Source organism: Natator depressus, chromosome 3 (genome assembly GCF_965152275.1).
Source record: "Natator depressus isolate rNatDep1 chromosome 3, rNatDep2.hap1, whole genome shotgun sequence".
Taxonomy (NCBI): Eukaryota; Metazoa; Chordata; order Testudines; family Cheloniidae; genus Natator; species Natator depressus.
The window spans coordinates 158,005,561-158,026,713 of NC_134236.1; the positions used below are offsets into that span (position 1 = coordinate 158,005,561).

Consider the following 21,153-nt stretch of genomic DNA (forward strand, 5'->3'; position numbering starts at 1 on the left):
TGGAGAGCATATATCATATTTGGGTGGCAGAGAAGAGGCAGGTTCAAGGACATTTATTTTCTTTCATGAGTAAGAATTAGGCTGTGCTTGTCTAGAGTCATGGAAGGCTTAGTTTCTGTAGCTGTACTAAAGGAACTGTGATTTTTACTTTAATGTAGGTCCCTACTATTGCTATCACCACCACCATATACATGTTTAAAGTATGAGAACCATCACACAGCAGATACCCATTGCAGTGCTACCAGGAGCAAGTACATTGCATTTATTTAATCTGTTGTTCCACTTGGCTATGTTAAAGGAACTGGGATTTTTATTCTCTGCAAAGTATTCTCGGGACCCTATGTACTGAAGCCTAAATCATCTGCTACACAGGCTATCTTTGTGGGATCAGGAAATTTTGCATTTGGAGTCAGAGTTCCCTCCCAGAGTGGGTGATCTATTCCACTCTACCTCTGAAGAACTGGAAGGTGTTTCAGCCCTATAAATTCTTGCATCCAAGGAGATCTAGGGAGCTGTATTCAATATCTCTTTGCAGACACCTTTCAGCTTGATGCACAGAAAGTAATTTTTCTTCTGTAAGATATTATCAAGGGGAGCCCAACTTTGAGATGCTCACCTCTACTCCCTTTTGCTCTTGCTTCAGTTGACTACCCTCTCCAGTTCATAATTAAAGCATAGTTTTCCCCACCCTCATCTACTGTCAGCTTTAGCTAATACTGAGATTCTGCACAATGGGTGGCTCTAGACCAGGGGTTGGCAACTTTCGGCACGTGACCCATCAGGGTAATCCGCTGGTGGGCCGCGAGACATTTTGTTTACATTGACCCTCTGGAGGCATGGCCCCCCGCACCGCCCAGTGGCCGCAGTTTGCCGTTTCCAGCCAATGGGAAGCGGCGGCCAGCATGGCGAACCAAAGCCACTGGGGGCTGCGGGGGGCCGTGCCTGCGGACGGTCAACGTAAACAAAATGTCTCACGGCCTGCCAGCGGATTACCCTGATGGGCCACATGCCAAAGGTTGCTGACCCCTGCTTTAGATTTTCTTTAGTATTTAAAAAAAAAAATCCTCTTGCCTTAAATGGATACCATCAACCTATTTAATTCCTGACACCTGTCTTCCATAAAGGATAGTAACCAGGTAACTCCATGCCATGTTCCTGGAGAACAATGCATAAAAGTGTCTTTTTAAAAGACTCTGGAATTTGTCTTTTTTTTTTTTTTTTTTTTTAATGTTTTGGTCTTCAGTAAAAAGAAATGTTAATCTATGCTGAAACTGGTAAAAACCCAATGTGTTTTTTTTTAAAATAAGAGTTCTAAAATAGCTAAAAGGCATCCTTCAAGGATGCTAGTTATGATTTTACCATTGTTTAAGGAAGGTACATTTTAAATCCTGTAAAGGTTGATATTGTCCCTTTTAAAAAATGGATTTGGAATAACATATTCTTACCAAACATTCCTTTGTGCATTAAAATATCCTTTTAACTGTTAGGTATGTAAAATAAAAAAAAAATGGTAAAGGCTGCTAAACCACACATCATTGCAGCTTAAGATAGCCTAAATTAAGTTACTAATACATTGCAAAAATTTCATGACTTTCATGATTCTGAATATTTCTGCATAATAAGCAAATGCAAATTTTCATTGGCACAAGCTAACACTTGTTCATACAGTGGCTCTGTACTCACATGGTTCCTTTTTTTATAATGTATACATTCGGGAATAGTTTCTTATTAACTAGCTCTCTTTTTCGTTACTTTTGAACAGGATAGGTACAGACAAAGGCAGTCTGAACTAATTATTATTTTTAATTGTAAAAGTTTACAGTTTATTTTTGTTTTTCTTGAAGTCCTTGCCCTCCCTGATGTAGCCCTGAGAATCCTTCCATTTTTGTTCAGTTTAGCTCCCACATACACTTGTTTATGCAAGGTCCTGTGTTGGGATAATATCTTCTGGCCAAGGAACTCATTCATGCCTGTGTAGTAGGAGTTGTTCTTATCCTGGCACAGCTCATGATGCGGCCAATAAGTGCCCTAGTACTGCTGGCCCCATGCAGCAATGTGTGAAAAATTTACCAGAAACCTGTTAGCCAAAGGTCTTTAAAACCGTGAATCAGTGGATCACACAAAGGAAGGGGATATTGCCACTGGCCCGTGGGCAACAGCTTTGTTGTTTAGGACCTTTCTTCTAATTCTTCCAGGCAGTTTGAGAGTGTAACTGACATGTTATTTTACATCTGACTATAATCCGCTCTTAGTCTATAAGAGAAAAATATGTTTACACCATAGGGTACATCTTTAGCATGGAGCGCTAAGATTCAGACACAACTCCCAGTAATATTAATGGAATGGAAGGGCTCAATCCCCATGGCAAAATATAACCCACAATGTAAATTTGACATGTGGGCCTCCTTCTGCGTTGCAGACTGGAATGATAACCTAGAAACTCTGTGATGAGCCATCTCTGTAGCAATTCTAGTTGTGGAATGGCAGCAGAACAGGGCCCTAATACTGCAACCAACCTTCAGCATTCCAGTTGAATCTTACCATAAATGACAGGCACTCATTGGCATGAAGCAGGAAGAAACTCATGCTACGCTTTCCCCAAAAAACCCCCCCAAAAACTAAGCCTTCCTTGCATACTTTTATAGGTGCTGCCACAACTGTGTATAAACTATTGTTATTTAACACTTTTACATAGCACCTGATGCATAAATACCATGTTATTGGGTTTGATGCAGAAAACACAGGGTAAGTTTCTATAGCCTTGTGATGGGTTGCCTCCACCCCCACCCCGGGGGTGCAGCCTGGAACTGGGGTGCTGCTGAACCCTCTGTCTCACCAGCTTGGGCTCCCTCTCACTCTGTGCTGCTGTGACAAGCTGCAGACCGCTCCTGGTCCTGCACTCGTACAAACCTTTACATAGGCAGGGACACACCCAGCTGCGGTTACATGAGGGCTTCTCCACCACCACGCATGAACTAATAATAGAGCGATTCCAGCCATCTCACCCTCCAGCTCCACGGCCTAGGACCCAGAGCTGTACCGTCTTGCCCTGGTCAAAAGCCTCACCAGTGTATGAGTTATTACCCAGTCCGACCCTCCCTCAAAGTGGAGAGGACAATGCACAAACCTTTGTTAGATGAGCTGAGATTTTTCCCCAAGCACGTCACTCAAACCACACTGTTTCTAGGTAAAATATAAGATAGATTTATTAACTACAGAAAGATAGATTTTAAGTGATTATAAGTAATAGCAAACGGGTCAAAACAGATTACCATAAGAAATAAAACAAGAGTGCAATCTAAATTCTCTAAACTGGATTGGATTTGACTCAAGCAGTTAAATAGTACACCCTCCTAAATAGTACAAACAGTCCACCAAACTTCCATACACAGTCAGGCTTCCTTCTTTCCCTCCTGGGACCAGCACTTCCCCCAGTTCAGTCATTGTCCGTCATGTGTTTCCAGGTGTTCCCTTGTGTGGGGCGTGAGGCCGAGTGGTGATGTCACTTCCCCCTTTTATAGCTTCTTCCATTTTGCTGAAAAGATCTTTTGCTGTGACCTGAGTCAAACAGTTCCCATTGTGGAGTGCTATCTCTGAGAGGTTTCCATTGTTCACAGTTCCTGGTGTAATCCTTGTGAGTGTTTGTATTCTTCTGAATGGGCCATTTGGCCTTTTTATTGTTGTACAGTAACTCCTCACTTAATGTTGTAGTTATGTTCTTGAAAAATGCGACTTTAAGTGAAACGATGTTAAGCTAATCCAATTTCCCCATAAGAATTAATGTAAATAGGGAGTGGGGTGGGTTAGGTTCCAGGGAAATTTTTTTCACCAGACAGAAATTATATACATATACAGTATAAGTTTTAAACAAGTTCTAATCAGAGGATTGTCTGGGGACCTGGTCATAAGCTCCCTGAGGTTCTCCTAAAGCAACCGTGTTGATATCAGGTGGGATATTTCCCAGGGAATGTCTTGCTGCTAAATGATGAACTAGTACCCGGCTGAGCCCTCAAGGGTTAACACATTGTTGTTAATGTAGCCACACACTTTACACGGCAGCACTGAGAGAGGCAGGAGGGAGGAGACAAATTGATGCACAGCAGCGGCTGCAAACACTTTCCTGCAGAAACTGAAAATGATGATGAACCCATGCTATCCTGCTGGAGTGCACCACTCCGTCCTCCGGACGGCGCGTGCACGGCTGCACCAACTTTCCAAAGTGCTGGGGGGTGCTCAACCCCTGGCTCTGCCCCAGGCCCGCCCCCACTCCACCCACTCAACCCACTCCCCCCCAAGCGTGCTGCATCCCTTGCTCCTCCCCTCCCCCCCAGCCTCCTGAATGCCGCGAAACAGGTGATTGCTGTGGGCAGGAGGCATGGGGAGGGACGGGGGAGGCTGCACCCTGCATCCTCATTCCTCCCCACCCCCCAAGCCTCCTGAATGCCGTGAAACAGCTGATTGTTGTGGGCAGGAGGTGCGGGGAGGGAGGGGGGAGTTGCTGATCCGTAGGGCTCGCTGGTGGGGTGAAGGGGAACTGATGGGGCTGCCGGCCCACCCTGGTTCCAAGCCCCTACCCGCTAGCAGGCTGCAACCAAACAACGTTATAAGCAAACATTGCACAACTTTAAATGAGTATGTTCGCTAATAGATCAGCGACAGAACAACGAAACAGTGTTAATCGGGATGATGTTAAGTGAGAGGAGTTACTGTACTTGAAAGGCTGATAGTTGGGTTAACAGGATATTAATGTTCAACAGATTAAGACTTTAAAATGATACCTCACAAGCATACTTTGGACAAAACATATAATTATGTCACCAATGGTGAATATGGGATGCAGAGTGTCATTTTGGGGCACAGAGTGTCACAGGCCTGTGTTATGAAGCAGGTCAGTCTAGATGACCATAATGGTCCCTTCTGGCTTTAAAAGCTATGAAGTCGTCTTTAAAAATGTGTTATCGGGTTGTGATCAACTCCTAGGGTTGATCACAACCAGATAGCATGTTTTAAAACATAAATTGCCCTGTTTAAAATTGTGTTAGTTAAAACATGGTTAGCTAACGTGTTTTTAAAAACGCAACATATTTTTTCTACTAGACATGGTCAATCTGTACCAAGCAACCTTGTAACCTTTATTTTATGTAAACCACCTACCATGTCCCTAAATAAAACTTATTCTGTCTACGTCCCATACAAAGTCATGTTTAAAACTGTGTTGGCTATGGAGAGTAACTTCCTGTGGGTGTACTGTATTTTGTGTTGTCTATCTAGTTACATAGTAAGCTCTTTGGACTAAAGAGTTTGCTTTTACTATGCGTTGTGCAACATGAACCACAATGGTGCTACTTAAATAGTAATCAACAAGGCTGCTATTGTTTCTAATCAAAATTAAAAGAAAATTCTGAAACGTTATATAGACACTAACGTGTGTGTGTGTGTGTGTGTGTGTGTAGATAAACACACAAACACGTACACAGGGGGCCTTTTTGATGCTCTGCTATCCTCAAAAAAATGTTTTGAATGGTCAAAGAAAGGAAGAACTGATAATCACTCCCCTCTATTCATCATAAAAGTCTGGTTCCTGGAACTTACTAAAACTGGACATTTTAAATTTTTTTAAATTTATTTTTTTTCTGTGAGTAACCCACTGAAAAATGTTTGGTATATGTTGATGTAAACATTTTGATTTTAGTTGGATTTTATTTTCCCTTTCATTCTTCCAGCAGTTTTACATATTTCCCACAAACAGCAATTCTCCCTGGCATGCTGTCCAACTGCTTCTGCCCCTTATTAGCTAGGCTTCTCATCTCTACACTATATGTAAGCATGTTTCTCTTTGCTTCCTCAAGTATTTTTCTAACAGAAGCTACCAAAAAACCCAAACTGACAATATATGCCCTCTTGTTTCCCAGAGATCACTCTGCATGCAATGGTTGCGATTTTCAAAGGGATCAAAGGGAGTTAGGTGCCTAAGTTCCATTGAAAGCCAATGGGAGTTGGAGACCTAACTCCTTTAGCCTTCCTTGAAAATTGTAGCAGACATGCTCAGGCCTTGGATCATTAACAGCCACGTCCAACACTATGGGCCAATTTCAAAATACCTAACTCCTTGACAGAGTTTGAAAAGTCCACTGACTTCTTTACTAGTTCCAAGCAGAAGGGTTCCCTGGTAAATGAAGGGGTTTTAGTCGTTAATTTCTGCAGAATTTAACCTCTTCTTAAAACAAAAGAAAAACTTTCTAGCCCTTATGGTTGTAAAGGTCACCTTCCAAATATGAAAAAAATATAAACTGATGCAGTGTTGTCTCTTGAGTGAGACATCCAGCTCCACTACCTTTGGAATTGCTCATAGATTTCTCAAGCAACAACAGAGTGAAACTGAAACAAATAAGTTTCAACACTGCTATTTAGAACCTTGGGACAGCTATGAAACTGACAAGGAATCTAAATCTTTTTCAGTACCAAAGTTGAGCAAGTCTTGAGAAATCCCAAGTCTGGACCTGAAAGTCTTTTATGAATATGAATCTAAACTGAAGGCTGTGGCAGATTTTCAATCATTGGCAATTTTTAACTCAAGACTGGAAGTTTTTCTAAAAAGAACTGCTGTGGTTCAAACAAGAATTATTTTGGGGAAGTTCTATTCCTGGTTATGCAGTATGTCAAAGTAGGTGTTCACAGTGGTCCCTTCTGGCCTTAGAATCTATATTTTTTTAATGAATCTGTGTATGGGAACCTAGGTTCATGTGCCTGATCTTTATTGGGGATAGCCTTTAAAAATTTAGTTTGGAAACTAGTTTCAACAGCTAGGTCTGATAGCCTTGTATTTTCTCCTCTTTTCATTTCTTCTTGAATTGCATTTTATTTTCAGAAGGGGGTGGGATGTGATGGAGGGCAGGCTGATTAATGTACCACAGCACCTCTGGGAGTTGATAGCTGTTCCACCCAATTTATAGTTTAGCGAGAGAAAGAGAGTGTTTCTGCTTTAGACATCTATAAGAACTGTAAATGGAGTTTAACATGCACCTATACTAGCTTGATGAAGCTATTTCAGCTGGTGCCACCTTTGAAGAAGGGTTGAAAAGAGCCTTGTGTGACATTTCCTTCATCAAGCTGTCAGCATCTGTTGCATTTTCTTTCCTGTTATTACTTCTCTGGCATGTAGCCAAGTTGCTGAATATGAAAGAGATGGAGAAAGTGTAGAGTTCAACCATATATAATATAGTGTGTGTATGTATGTATGTTGTCACTAGCCTGCAGGGTAAAGATGATGCTAATCTGTGAGACAACATCCTGGTGTGCAACCAAAACAAAAACAGTCTTTTCTCTCCTTAGGCCCTGGGAGCATGCCTTTCTTTGCAAGCGAATGGGAATTGGAGTAGATTGATGTATGGATTTTAAAATTTATGAAAGCACTGAGCTTTTCATATTTGAAGGTTAATTTTGTGGCTCAGGAGGTTGAGTCCTGGGTTCTGTTGTTAGCTTTGCTTCAGACTTCCTTTGTTTTTATGTCTTATCCGAACTAGGGAATTCAGGACTGTACCTATGATGTCTACATTGTGAAAACAAGAAAAATAATAAATTTGTTTTGTATAAACGTCCCCACCTCCCACTTGCCCTGCCTCTTTCTTGATACGATCCCATCCTGGCTTTTGTCATAGTGTATCTAATCTAGATTGTAAAATCCTGAGGTCAAGGAGTTTGGGTTTTTTTCTCTTGGTAAATTGCCAAATGTACCTCTGATACCTAATGTAAATGTTAAGTAAGAGTCATAACTTCTCTATTTTTAAGTTTTCCCATCCATAAAATGGGGATGATAATACTCTCCTAGTTCATGGGGGTGTAAAGAGACCTCACTGAAAGCTTCATATGGAAGATGGTATAGGAGTGCATAGTATTATGCTTAATTATTTTTATTTATTATAGCTTCCCCTGTTCTTTGAAATGGGTCTAGAAGATTGATCCTGTAGCAAATCTCCAGTAAATAATTTGTTGTACCAGCTGACATTCTGATGTTTCTTGGTTTTGGGACCTGACTACTACATTACCAGGAACTCTTTTTTGTTTGTCGCTGCAGCCATTTAGTTCAGTGATAGAAGAGAATGGGTTCAATAACTATTCCAAGTTTTGGGAACATATCCAGTGATGATATGGCAGTAATAGGATAGAGGGGGAAGGAAGTACTGTACTGATAGAAGTGCCATCTTTCAGCTGTGTTCAGCTATTGTAATGTAGAAGGATATACTTTTATGTAATGGAGGCTTAAGGGGAATTTAAGAACTTTTACAGAACAAATACCCTGGACAGCTGTGAAATTACTCTTCATGGTTTGTGATGATGAATGCTTGGTACGGCATCATGTATGCAGAGTGAAGTTATAAATCAGAGTCCAAAATCCTATCAAAACAAAAATAAATTTTAAAGCAACTCAGCCATCTACATATTTCCAAAAAAGGATTATTCTGGCAACCACTTATTTTCCTATTTTACGTTATTCATCTGCAATTTATGTTTTCCAGGTTGCAGTAGTAAAACTGAAAAATGCAGATAAGGTATTTGCCATGAAAATACTGAATAAATGGGAGATGCTGAAGAGAGCTGAGGTAAGACTACAGAAATGTTTTTAGTGTTTATATACTTGCTTGTGAGGACTTTACTCAGTTACTCTTCTTTTTAAAAAAAAAAAGTTGATGAATTTTCATAAAGAAACAAACAATAAAAATACAAAAAGGTAGTTGATTTACAGCTTGTATATGTTACCCAAAACCACATTTTCCAAGGATATCTAATAAATATACACAATTACACAACTTTACAACTGGTCAAAGCTGAAAGACCATACAATTCAAAATCAGACAGTATTACACAGGCCTAACATGTTAGGGTTGGGGGTAACCACCCCCCCCAAATAAATAAAAAATTTAAAAAAGGGGGGGAGAGTACAGGAAGAGGGAGGGGAAAAAGCAGAAAGGGTAGGTGCAATGGGACCCTGGCATTATTTGAGCTATCTCAGCATTCTTTATCCAAATGTATCAAGAATCAGGTTCAAAATTTCTTAAATTCATATAATTGCTCTCCGTCTCAATAAGCTATTCTTTCTTTTGTTGCTAATGCAGAAGGTATGAATACCACTGCTCTATTCTGGGCATAAGCCTACTCCTCCACTTTTGTTAAATTCTGAGCCAAAATCTTGGTGATGGAGATAAAACCAGCATGTAGATATGTAACCTGGGACTATAATTTTCAACTGAGGTTTGGTTGCAGAAGCCAGCAACTAATTTCACTCTTGTGTCCACCTGTTTCCACAGCTGCCTAGCTGTTGGACAGTCCATAGCATATATATCAGGATTCCATTTTCTTTACTACAGCGTCAACAAACCGCTTGCTTGTGTAACCTCTGTTGAGTCCAATACATATGAATAAAATATTTTTCTGCATCAGGCATAGCCTGAGATCCACACAAGCATTTTTAACATTCTATAATATGCTCTGCCATTGGGGTACTTTTAAGGGCTGTGATAATTCCCTTTCCCACGCTTTCACAAAGAACTTCAGGCTGCTGGAGTTCCTCTTCATTAGTAAAGCATACATAGTGGACATGGGTCTGGGGAATGTATGAACATTCCAGGGGTTCTTAGTAACTCTGGGGCCTATGGCAGTCCTAGGGCATCCAGATCAAACTGATAAGTTGGCAAGCGTTTTAGTTGTTAGTACAGTCACTCCACTAAGGGTGGCCGGTTATATTGTTTCTTTAATTTTAGACATCTATATGAACCCCTGTTCAGCCAGTTTCTCCAGGTTTTTTCCCAATTTTCAAGTCTGGGTTACCCTAGATACGTACTTTTGGAGCACAGCAAGGCTGAAACGAGTACCTCTTAGCTCGGACAACCCAGACCCTTTGCACAGTCTCTGCTGCAGGCATCCTGTTTTTCTCTGTCAGACAAAGAAAAACTCGTTTTCCTGCTGGGGGAGTTAGCTGCATTAATATCTGTTCAGTTTCCACCCATGTAGGTATCATGGTGTTAGCATGCTGGAACCAATTTGACATCTGTGACATGACGAAAAGGATAATAGTAATTTTGTAGGTCTGGGAGCACAAACCACTCTTTGACATTAGGGAGCTGGAGATTTTTAAATGATAATTGTGTGTTGACCAGGGCCCCACAGAAATGCTCTAATAATGTTAGTAAATTTTTTAAAATGAAAAGAGCGGTATCTATAGGTAGGCCATTTAGAATATAGAGGAGCCTAAACAGAATATTCATTTTTACTGGATTGACCTTCCCCATAGGCTCAGGGAGAGAAGGTGCCATTTATTTGTATCATTACTTATTTGAAAGAGTACAGGATCTAAAGTTACCTTCACTAGTTTGTTAAAGTTTCTTGGTACTTTTATACTTATATACTTAATTACATCAGGTTGCCTATGGAAATTCCATTGAGAAAAAGCCCCACGACATGACCAGGACAGTGTAATATTTTTGATTTTTCCCAATTTATTTTTTAACTAGCTATTGTTCCAAATTTTTGAATTGGTGATAGGAGGGTTAGAATAGTGATTTGTAGTTTGGATATACACAAAAGGACATTGTCTGCATATAACATCAGTCTGTATTCCATGGAACCAAGTTCATGTCTTGGGTATCTGGATAAGTTTGTATAGCTTTTCTCCTCTTTTTAAGCAAAAGGAAAGTGAACCTTATTGGGTTTGAGTACAGTATTTCAATCAGTTGTGCTTGTGAATCCACCTTACAGTAATTTCATTTAGACCACATTTCCCTAGTTTGTTTATGAGAATGTCATGTGAAAGAATGTTAAAAGCCTTACTAAAACAAAGATACATCACATCGACTGTTTCCGCCCTATCCACTAGGCCAGTAACGTTGTCAAAGAAGGAAATCAGGTTGATTTGGCATGATTTGTTCTTGACAAACCCATGCTGGCTATTCCTTATAACCCTATTATCCTTCAGGTGCTTTCTTCCTGTTTGGAATGCAGCCCTTATTATGTGATTCTTTTTTTCTTTTTTCTTTTTTTTTTCTTTTTTTAACTATACTGATACAAATACAGTTGATTTAGGGAATATGTACACTTAAAACGTTACAACATCACATCTGCAATGCTGCACTGCTGTAGATACTTGCTAAAGTGACAGTTGGGGTCTTTCATCGCTGTAGTTAATCCACCTCCCCAAGAGGTGGTATCTAGTTTGACGAAAGAATTCTGCCATTGACCTAACGCTGTCTTCACTGGGGATTAGGTCGACAGCTATGTCCCTCAAGCGTGTGGATTTTTCACACCCCTGAGAGACATAGCTATGTAAATTTTCAGTGTAGACCAACCCACAGATATCAGTTTATTGAAAAGTAGGAAAGGATAAATTATAGCAGTAAAACCAGCTTTGTTGTAAATTTATTTTAGGGGCTTAAATTATTTTAACATAGTATGTTCTATAAATATGTGTGCTTGTGTAACATTTCAATTGCATAGAGTAAAAGTTAACCCTTGTACATGGTGCCAGCAGTTCCCCCCCAAGTCTGGCGTAATATCTTCCAGCTAATGTAGTTAGTCCTGTATCTCAAGTGGTAGACGTCTGTGCTACAGAGCAGAAGACTCAGGGTTCAAACCTTGAAGAGCTTACTGCAGTTCTGCATAACAGAATTTGTGTTTACTTTTGTTCTTTAAAACATCCTAAGACATTACATACAAAAAACTACATTAAAAGGATGTTATGTAGCTTGCAAAATCAAGAACTGAAAGTAAGGAAAATGTCAGATTAACAGTAGCCCATGCAACCTTAATTTTGCCCCTTATGTATGGTTATGACCCTTAATTACATGACCCAATACAATTTTTTCCACAAGGCCCCTGCCTAATTCAGTGAACAGGTTGGACACACCAGGATGCTGAACTAAGGTTGCAAGAGCAATCATAAATCTCTCATTTTCTAACTTGCATGCTTGCCTTTGCAACCTAAATACTTTTAACACTTTTTATATGTAATGTTACTTAGTTTGACAAATGCCTTCTATTGGCTTACTGATCCATACAAGAAATCAGTTGGCTGACTGTGCCTAGATTGCGGTGTATTTGGGAGATATAGACTATCAAAACATGGTAGTTACCCCTTGATCGCTTTCTTAGTCTGTTGTGCTCCTTTCCCCATCCTCCATCTCTGTGTTGTATTTTTATAGTATAAGCTTTTTACATGTGCTTTGGTATTTGTGCAATATATTGTAGACACTACTAAATCTTATTGTTGTTATTATAATAATAGGGCAGGCACACACTGCAAAAATGGAAAAGAATGACATTTGCAGGTATGTGGGGCATTGAAGGTCACACTGTGTAATGCAGTTTAATTCCAGAAGATTCTGTTTCCATTTTTTGTCGTCTGGTCACCAAACCAGTGGAAAAATAAAGCTGTAGTTCTTTTTAGACTGGTTGTGCAGACTTCAAGAAACCCACTGGGACCTGTGGGAAGGGTATTTTAAATACCTTGCATAGAGAAGATATTTCAAAACTATTTATAACCTCATTTTAATGGAAAGAAATACAATTTTTAAACTGGCTTTAAGAGGGTACATTTAAAAATAGAATGGAGTTTTATTTCTAGTTTTGATTTATCTGATCTTGCTTCATGCTGAAATAATGAAACATACTACATGCTGTAATTTCATCTAACTTTGCGGGGAAACACCGCTAGATTTCAAACAAGTTCCCAGCCAATTGGAGCTGTGGGAACCCGAGGGCTGCCGGGATGTGTTGGCTGCTGCTTCCCGCAGCTCCCATTGGCCGGGAAAAGCGAACTGTGGCCACTGTGAGCTGCGGGGGGCCATGCCTGTGGACGGCCAATGTAAACAAAATGTCTTGTGGCCCGCCAGCGGATTACACTGATGGGCCATGTGCCGAAGGTTGCCTATCCCGGTCTAGGTTTACATGGTCCTGCCACAGCACAAGCAACTGGATTTGATTACTTCTCTACATCCCTTCAAGTTCAACATTTCTATGATTCTGTCATTTATGTTCGTTTAATATGATACAATTTTCATAAAACATGCAGGAACCATATAAATCAACACTTGGTCTTAATTTTTCTTTGGAAATGCTCTCTAGAAACACAATGGATTTCCCATCAATCTTACTTATTAAACAGTTGGCTGAGCGCATTGGAGATCATCAGAATATAAACACCAAGATAGAAATAAAGTGGAATGCAAAAAATGCAGCTGAATTCCATCATGTGTGACTTACTTATACTGCATTTCATTCTAGAACTTTAACTAAAACAAGTTTTTGGTGTTGTCTAATATGAAGAGATTAACTGTTTTAGAGCATTGAGTGCTAAAGATCCAACAGTTCATAAAATAGTTCTGATCAATAGATCAGCAGAAGATCTATTGATTAAGATTAAGGTAAAATAATTTTGCACTTTACAAAAGTTATCAAGTGTTTGGTAACATACACTGAAGCTATTAGTCATATTTGTCATATTACCTTGGGTCTTAAATCTAGTACTAAATTTGCTTACTCCTCCTTTCTTTAAGTGGAAAAATTAATCTGTCTTAATTGGCTGTCACTCAGTCCTGTTGGCCTTCTCATCAGCTGGGAGATAGGAGCACTGCATGACCCATCCTGTAGATAACAGTCTTCAAGGGCCTATTATTTATGCAGTTGCATAATTTACCATATAATGAGCCCCATTATTTGTTGATGGCCCTACATAATTCAGTAGTAGACCCACAGAAAGCATTGGGAACGTTTGAAGTGGGGAAGGGAAGGATTGGCAGTCCAAGAGAAGCTGTCCACCGAGTGGAGGCCAGACAGGTCAAGGAAAAAGTGAAGTACAAGAAAATTTGGCCTGATAGGCTGGGGAGAGGCACCCAGTAGTATTGTTTACTCTATCTAGACTAGAAGGAACCCAAGGGATATTACAAGTTAAAGCAGATTTCACACATCTAAAATAAATGTTTATTTTTATACATATACATTTTAAACATTTACTTTTGATGTGTGTATGTTGAGATTGTCAAAGCCATCTAAGAGACTTAGATACACATCTTCCCTAAAAACGAATCCACACTGTAAGCCTCAGGATTTGTGTACTTGGAAAAGTTTCATCCAGAGGGAACCTATGAAGTGGGGCTGAGGATCCAGGGAGAGGTTGAGTAATATGAGAAGATCAGGAGCCCAAGACAAAGTGGTACTCGTGAGAGAGCTGCTCCAGCTTTCTCCGCCAGGCTATTAAAATTTCAAATATGATCTACTGTAGTAAAAATTGCTGCCAGCTCCAGGCATTCTCCTCCACATCCAGGAGTCTTTTGGGTGCTCAAGGAATGTAAGATCTTTTGTGAATTTGTGTCAGATACGATGGCACAATAAATATTAGATAGACTCACTGTAGAAACTAGCTCCATGCATCTGTGCATTAACATGCAGTTTGTTTACTTGTCATTATGTTGTGGGAACAACAAAGAGTTTCTAGTTTCTCATTGTTCTCTATTTCTGGCAAGACTTAAACAAAACAAAACCAAACCACTCTTCCCCCAAATTCTTTTTTTGTCCTCATGCTATTTCTCATTTGACTCCCAATAAAGATCTTTTGTTTATTGTGCAGTGTATTTTATTACTGAATCTTGCATCAGTCATTCCTATTCTCTCTTGCATAGTGTTACTCTTCAGGTGTAAAAAGTGAGTAAGTGTTTCTTCTTTCCGACCTCTGTGTCACATTTGCTCATTTTAGTGGTCAAAACAAGGTTTGGTGTGTTTTGGTTGCTCTTATAAGTGTAGCTTCAGCTCTGCGCAAAAATCATTAAGCTGCACTCTTCATTTGTTCCTCTCCAAAGTTCACTGCCAACAATAACCATACTCAATTAATTTGCAAACTGGATACAATTAACTTAGGCTTGAATAAAGACTGGGAGTGGATGGGTCATTACACAAAGTAAAACTATTTCCCCATGTTTATTCTCTTCTCCTCCCCCTTCCCTCCCCCTCCCACTGTTCCTCGGACGTTCCTTGTTTATCACTACAAAAGGTCTTCCCCCCCCCCCCCCCCCGCTCTCCTGCTGGTAATAGCTCACCTTACCTGATCACTCTTGTTACAGTGCGTATGGTAACACCCATTGTTTCATGTTCTCTGTGTATATAAATCTCCCTACTGTATTTTCCACTGAACGCATCCAATGAAATGAGCTGTAGCTCACGAAAGCGTATGCTCACATAAATTTGTTAGTCTCTAAGGTGCCACAAGTACTCCTTTTCTTTTTGCGGATACAGACTAACACGGCTGCTACTCTGAAACCTGTCATACTCATTTTGGTATTTGGCTGTTTTTGGAAATGAGGTTGAAAAAATAATAAGGAAGAAAAGGTTTGATTTTTCTTTAAGCTATTGCTTAAATGTGAAGACACAGGGTATGGTTTAAGATGATGAAATTGACTGAAACTGATTAAATGTGTATCTGGAGTAGCAGAATATTTACAGTATATCTTGGCAGAGTTTCTCATCACCTCCAAATCTCCATCTATCCACTAATCTCCTTCTCGCTTTCATCCTTTTCTAGCCAGCTCCCACTCAAAATCCAAGAATGTCTAGGTCTCTGCATCTTCAAAAACTAAAAAACCCCATCTACCTCTTCAACTATCATCCTATCCCTCTTCTGGCTTTCACTCCAAATTCATTGAAGATCATTTACAACCATGGTCTGGAATTCCTGTCCTGCAGTTACATCTTGGATCCTCTTCAGTTTGGCATCCTTCCTTTCTAGTTTACCAAATCTGCTCTCTCCAAGATTGCTACTGACATTTTCCTCACCAAGTCTCAAGGACTCTAATCACTTTGATCTGTCTCCCACTTTTGACACTGTTTGTTCTCCTTCTCAGCATTTTTTCCTCCCTTGGCTTTTACAACTCTGTGCTCCTGTGGTTCTCCTACCTCTCCAGTGATTCCTGAGCATCTCTTGGTGGTTTCTCCTTTTCCCCTTTCCTACCCTGTGTGGGATCTCAGAGGACTCCATCTTTGGCTTGCTCCTCTTCTTGCTTTATACCTTCTCACTGGGTGATCTCATCTGCTGACATGATTTCAACTACCATCTTTAGACCAATGACTTGCAAATCTGCTTCTTTCAATCCCATCTTGCATCTCAACCTGTCTCTAACATGTCCTCCTGGATGTCTCACCATCAACTTAATTCTAACATGGCCAAACCCTCAGATATGATGCCAAAAAGAAATCAGCTAGTTTGACTAATAGATTGAGGGGAAGATGGAAGTAGCTGGAGGTTACTTTATTTATAATCATTAGAAAAATATTGCATATATAAAATATGACTGTACCACTGTAAACGTGAAGTGACAGTGCTATGAAATAAGCCCATAATATGTAGAGCCAGATCCTACTCCTGTGGACTTCAATTGCATTACTATAGGGGTCATTGTGTTTGGGTACTTATATAAATATATTTGTGCTTATAAATTTTATAATGCAAATAGTCTCACAGAGAAGCAGCTCTGATTAAAATAAAGAATCTTGCTGTATTTTTTCAATGCAGCAAATACAGAGGTTGGGGTGAGAATCTGACATTGTCTTGTTGCTGTAGATAAGACAGCACTGTTTTGTACTGAATCAAACAATCTTGCAGTACAGTTGTGTGGGCTGTAATTTTTTGGACAAGTTATAAATCCTGAAAATGAGTGTTTATAATAGAAACATATATAGCTCACAGAAGAAATTGTGCACATGTAGGGCTAGTTCTGCCCTCGGATACCATAATATAATCTCATTGACTTCCCCATGAACAGGTCAGAGAGCAGATTTTGACCTGTGATCTGGAGACAGTGAGCAGAAGAGTCTGTTTTTTCTGTCTTCATCCCAAGAACAATAACTGGGAAGTACAGTTGTACTCCAAATAGATGTAAAGTGTTGATACACTACTGGCCCCATGTTCCCAACATGTCAGGAGTGTGGATTAAATGCCTTTTACTGAAGGGGGATAAATGTACCTTGTAATGTCATCCTATGTATTTGATTGCCATTTCATGACATACATTTATTGTAACTAAAATATTCTTTTGCCCCCTTCAGACAGCCTGTTTTCGAGAAGAGAGGGATGTACTAGTGAATGGAGATAACCAGTGGATCACAACATTGCACTATGCCTTCCAGGATGACAACTATTTAGTGAGTGTTCCTTTATATATCTATTAAAGTGATTTTAGGCTTTTAGTCTGATATTGAAATACAGATATAGTGTGTGTGCGTGCAGTGGTTAGCCCTTTATTTGAAATTGAATCTCCATATGCATCAAAACCTTGTCAAATGCATTATTGTGCATAGAGTTTTATAGTATGGAAACTAGGCAGGGGGTTTAGTGAATTTGGCCATGAATATCTCAAGATGCTAGTTTGCTTTATCTCTGTATGAGTCTGCAATTATTGGGCAGACTTCTGTGACCAGTAGGTATCAGGTAATCTAACTATTCTTCTTTTGGGAGTGCTCTTGCAATTATATTACTGTACCTTTTCTATAATCTTGTCATTTACTTTGTCTCAATAATCGTGGTCTGATTCACAGAATGAAGTAGCAGTAAATTTTTTCCTACTATGAAATTAGAGTTAGATATAAAGTTTGTTTAATCTTGATTATTGTTTTTAAATTTTGGCACTGGAATGGTCCTATTGATTTGAAATTCACCCAACTGGGCTCTGGCAAAGAGTAGAGAGGCATAATTTCAATTCTGAACTGTCTCCTCCTGCTGGTTGGGGGGGCTTAACCACAAAAGTCCCAGAAGGGAACAGAAAGCCACTGTATAACTTAGAAAAGCCACTTTCAAAAAAAATCAATTTGCATAGAACTGAAGATTATAATTGCAGATGAAAGTATCTAAATACGTTTATGTTAAGAAGTATGTCTGAAATGTAATTGGAATGCCTTTTGGTTTTGTTCTGAAAAGTTTGGGTTGTTATGTTTCTTAGTCATTTAAAAAGGGAGTGGTTTGGTACTCTTCATAGAAAAATGAATTATTGCATGCTGATGCTGAAACTTAAATTGATGTACATGTCTAAAATGTATGTCCATCATAAATTTCATTGAAAGAATCTAATCTTTCATATTACATTTAACTGTTAGGTAATATATAGGATTCAAGAAGGAAAATTAATAAAGGATAATCAGATTTTACTAAATCTTTGTCATTTTAAAAAATAAATGTAGCATACTTGAATTGTGTTGCTAACCTTATCATATTTACTTTCCTATTTTGTAAAGTACACTCGATACATATAAATTGGTAGTTTTGAAGTCTTACTACACCTTTACTTCTGTTTAGCATTGTCATTAGTAGGTGTTTATATATAAAAAGTCCCAGTTTGCAACTAAAGGCTACTTCCTGGTCATTTCACAGATGAAATCACATTAACTTCAGTAAAATTACTGGAGTAAAGCATGTATGATTTGGTCCTTAAGGTAAAGGAAATTCATGAATGTAGGACTTGCAGAACTGGGGCTTTTGGTCATGATCCTGCAGCTGAATGCACTAGCACAGCCTTTTGCAATCTTGCAGCATTCCCTTGACTTCAGTTGGTCTTGGCACAGGTTCAGGGCTTGCTTTGTGTGTATCTGTTAACAGGATCAGGGCCCAGGTTTTCTATTTCCTGATTGAGTAATATGGACCAGTAAAAACTATAAATGTGTTCTGACTGCTAGCAGTATTACGAAGAAAACATTATATATTCAGTTGCAGCCTGCCAGAACTAATTTTAATCTAGCCTCTTTCCTTAATATACTCGTTGAGCACAGAGCTGCTTCCATTCTTTATCACTGATGGTTTGTTAACATGTGCTAGTTTTGCAAATTGTGTTTCATTTGGGAGAAAAAGGTAGGAAAACTGTCTGATTCTCAGTATTTTAATATGTGCTTTGAGCATGTTATTTCTTTCTTGTGATAAAATATACATTTGAAAAGTACCTGTGATACAGAATTTAGGCAGATCTATGACCTGAATTGAATGCCTTTGTGTTAAATATGTATTTATTGCTGGAGTTTAACAGTCTTAATTTGCACTTCTACCCTTTTAAACAGGTTTTTTTTAAATTGATGTTTGATTTTTAATTGTGGAAGCATTGTGATGCTGTGCAGTAGTGACATGTGCAGTATATAAAAATAATTACCGTATATACTCATTCATAAGCCGAATATTTTTTGGTAAAAAAGTGACACATCAAAGAGCAGGGGTTGGCTTAATAATGGGTCTACACCAAAATTTGATGATTTTAAACTCTATGAAATCATTGAATTGAATATCTAACATTGTTGTTTTGTTTACCTGGAGCGTTTGCAGGCATGGAGCCCCTCAGTTCCCTGGGGCCACGGTTCACTGTTTCCAGCCAATGGGAGCTGCGGGAAGTGGTGTGCCACTTCCCATAGCTCCCATTGGCTGGGAATGGCAAACCGCAGCCACAGGGAGCTGAGGGGCTCCATGCCACCAGATGCTGCAGGTAAACAAAACAGCTTACCCTGACGGGCTGGGAGCCAAAGTTTGCCAACCCCTGAAATATAGTGTTGGCTTATGAAAGGGTCATACAGTTTTTACTATTTTTACCTGTCCATCATGGGGGGTCGGCTTATAAACGAATGGGCTAATGAACGAGTATATACTGTAATAGATATGTTGGGTCTGCACACGTTAAAAAAGGGATATGTTGCTCAATTTATTGGTAGTGCAGTTTTTATTATAATGGAAAACTTCAATCTGCAGCTTAATCAGCTCAGTTTTTCCTTATATCTTTATTTTTTATTGTTACAACTGTGAAAGCAAAAGGATAAAAAAAAATGTAAGGAACATTTTTGTGAAGAAGACTCTGACATAATATAAATATGCACAACTGAGTTGGGGTTACTGTGTCCTAGTGGCATCTTAATTTATTTCTGCAGATGATATCTAAGTTTCTCTTTCAGCATATTGTAGTCTCTTCTAAATGTCTCATGTACAGGTTTACTGCTATCATAAAAATTGAGGGTGTTTTAGCTGCTTGTTATCGGGTTACAATATTTTTCAGATTTGCTATAAAGTTACTCAGAAACTGGAGAATATTTTGAACGACTAATATTGTAAACTAATACAAATGTAAATTTTAAGTTTGTTTTATTTACTGTTCTGTGTTGGAGTGTAGATGAATGAATATTGGTCCAAAATATCAATTTAACAACTTCTGTGGAGTGAATTCTTTTTCATCATGGTATTTGTATTATTTTGTCTATTCACCATTAAAAGACAGTAAAAAAAAAATTGTAGATACAGTGGCCTTGCTGGAGTTGCAGAATAAATTAATAATAATATTTGGACCTGCTCTGTTTCCTATTTCACATTCTTTATGCTGACTTGTGACTCTTGTATGAGTGTGGTTATAAATGTGCACACTTGCTGATTTGATTCAGTTGTCACTCAAAGGATAGTCTGTTAGTGCTTGAAAAAAGTCATCATTTGGAGGTTAGAGTATTTTTAAGTCCCTTTAGGAGTATGCTTCTTCTTTTTTTTCCACCTAATCTCTGCATACAAGAGTATTCACACATGAGAATTAGATCTTAGAGAACTGAGTGGGGAGTCTGCTATAGAACACCAGACCAGGGGGATGAGGTGGACAAGGCTTTCTTCAGGCAACTAACAGAAGTTACTAGATTGCAGGCCCTCGTTCTCATGGGGGACTTCAGTCACCCCGATATGTGCTGGGAGAGCAATACAGCAGTGCACAGACAATCCAGGAAGTTTTTGGAAAGTGTAGAGGGCAATTTCATGGTGCAAGTGCTGGAGGAACTAACTAGGGGCAGAGCTTCCTGGGAGAATAACATGAGGAGGAAAAAGAAAAGGAGTACTTGTGGCACCTTAGAGACTAACCAATTTATTTGAGCATGAGCTTTCGAAAGCTCATGCTCAAATAAATTGGTTAGTCTCTAAGGTGCCACAAGTACTCCTTTTCTTTTTGCAAATACAGACTAACACGGCTGTTACTCTGAAACCTGTCATGAGGAGGAAAGGAGTTCAGAAGAGCTGGCTGTATTTTAAAGAATCCTTATTGAGGTTGCAGGAACAAACCATCCCGATGAGTAGAAAGAATAGTAAATATGGCAGGCGACCAGCTTGGCTTAACAGTGAAATCC

The 21,153-nt window shown here is 39.2% G+C and overlaps 1 protein-coding gene across 5 annotated transcripts in view; it reads left to right on the plus strand.

Annotated features, from left to right (window-relative positions):
- CDC42BPA (CDC42 binding protein kinase alpha) overlaps positions 1-21,153 on the plus strand; it is a 336,523-nt gene that overhangs the window by 106,179 nt on the left and 209,191 nt on the right. For all 5 annotated transcript variants that reach the window (XM_074949164.1, XM_074949160.1, XM_074949163.1 and 2 more), the window contains exons 3-4: positions 8,517-8,600; positions 17,083-17,178. In XM_074949164.1, the coding sequence (XP_074805265.1) occupies positions 8,517-8,600; positions 17,083-17,178 (180 nt within the window). The remainder of the gene's footprint in view (positions 1-8,516; positions 8,601-17,082; positions 17,179-21,153) is intronic.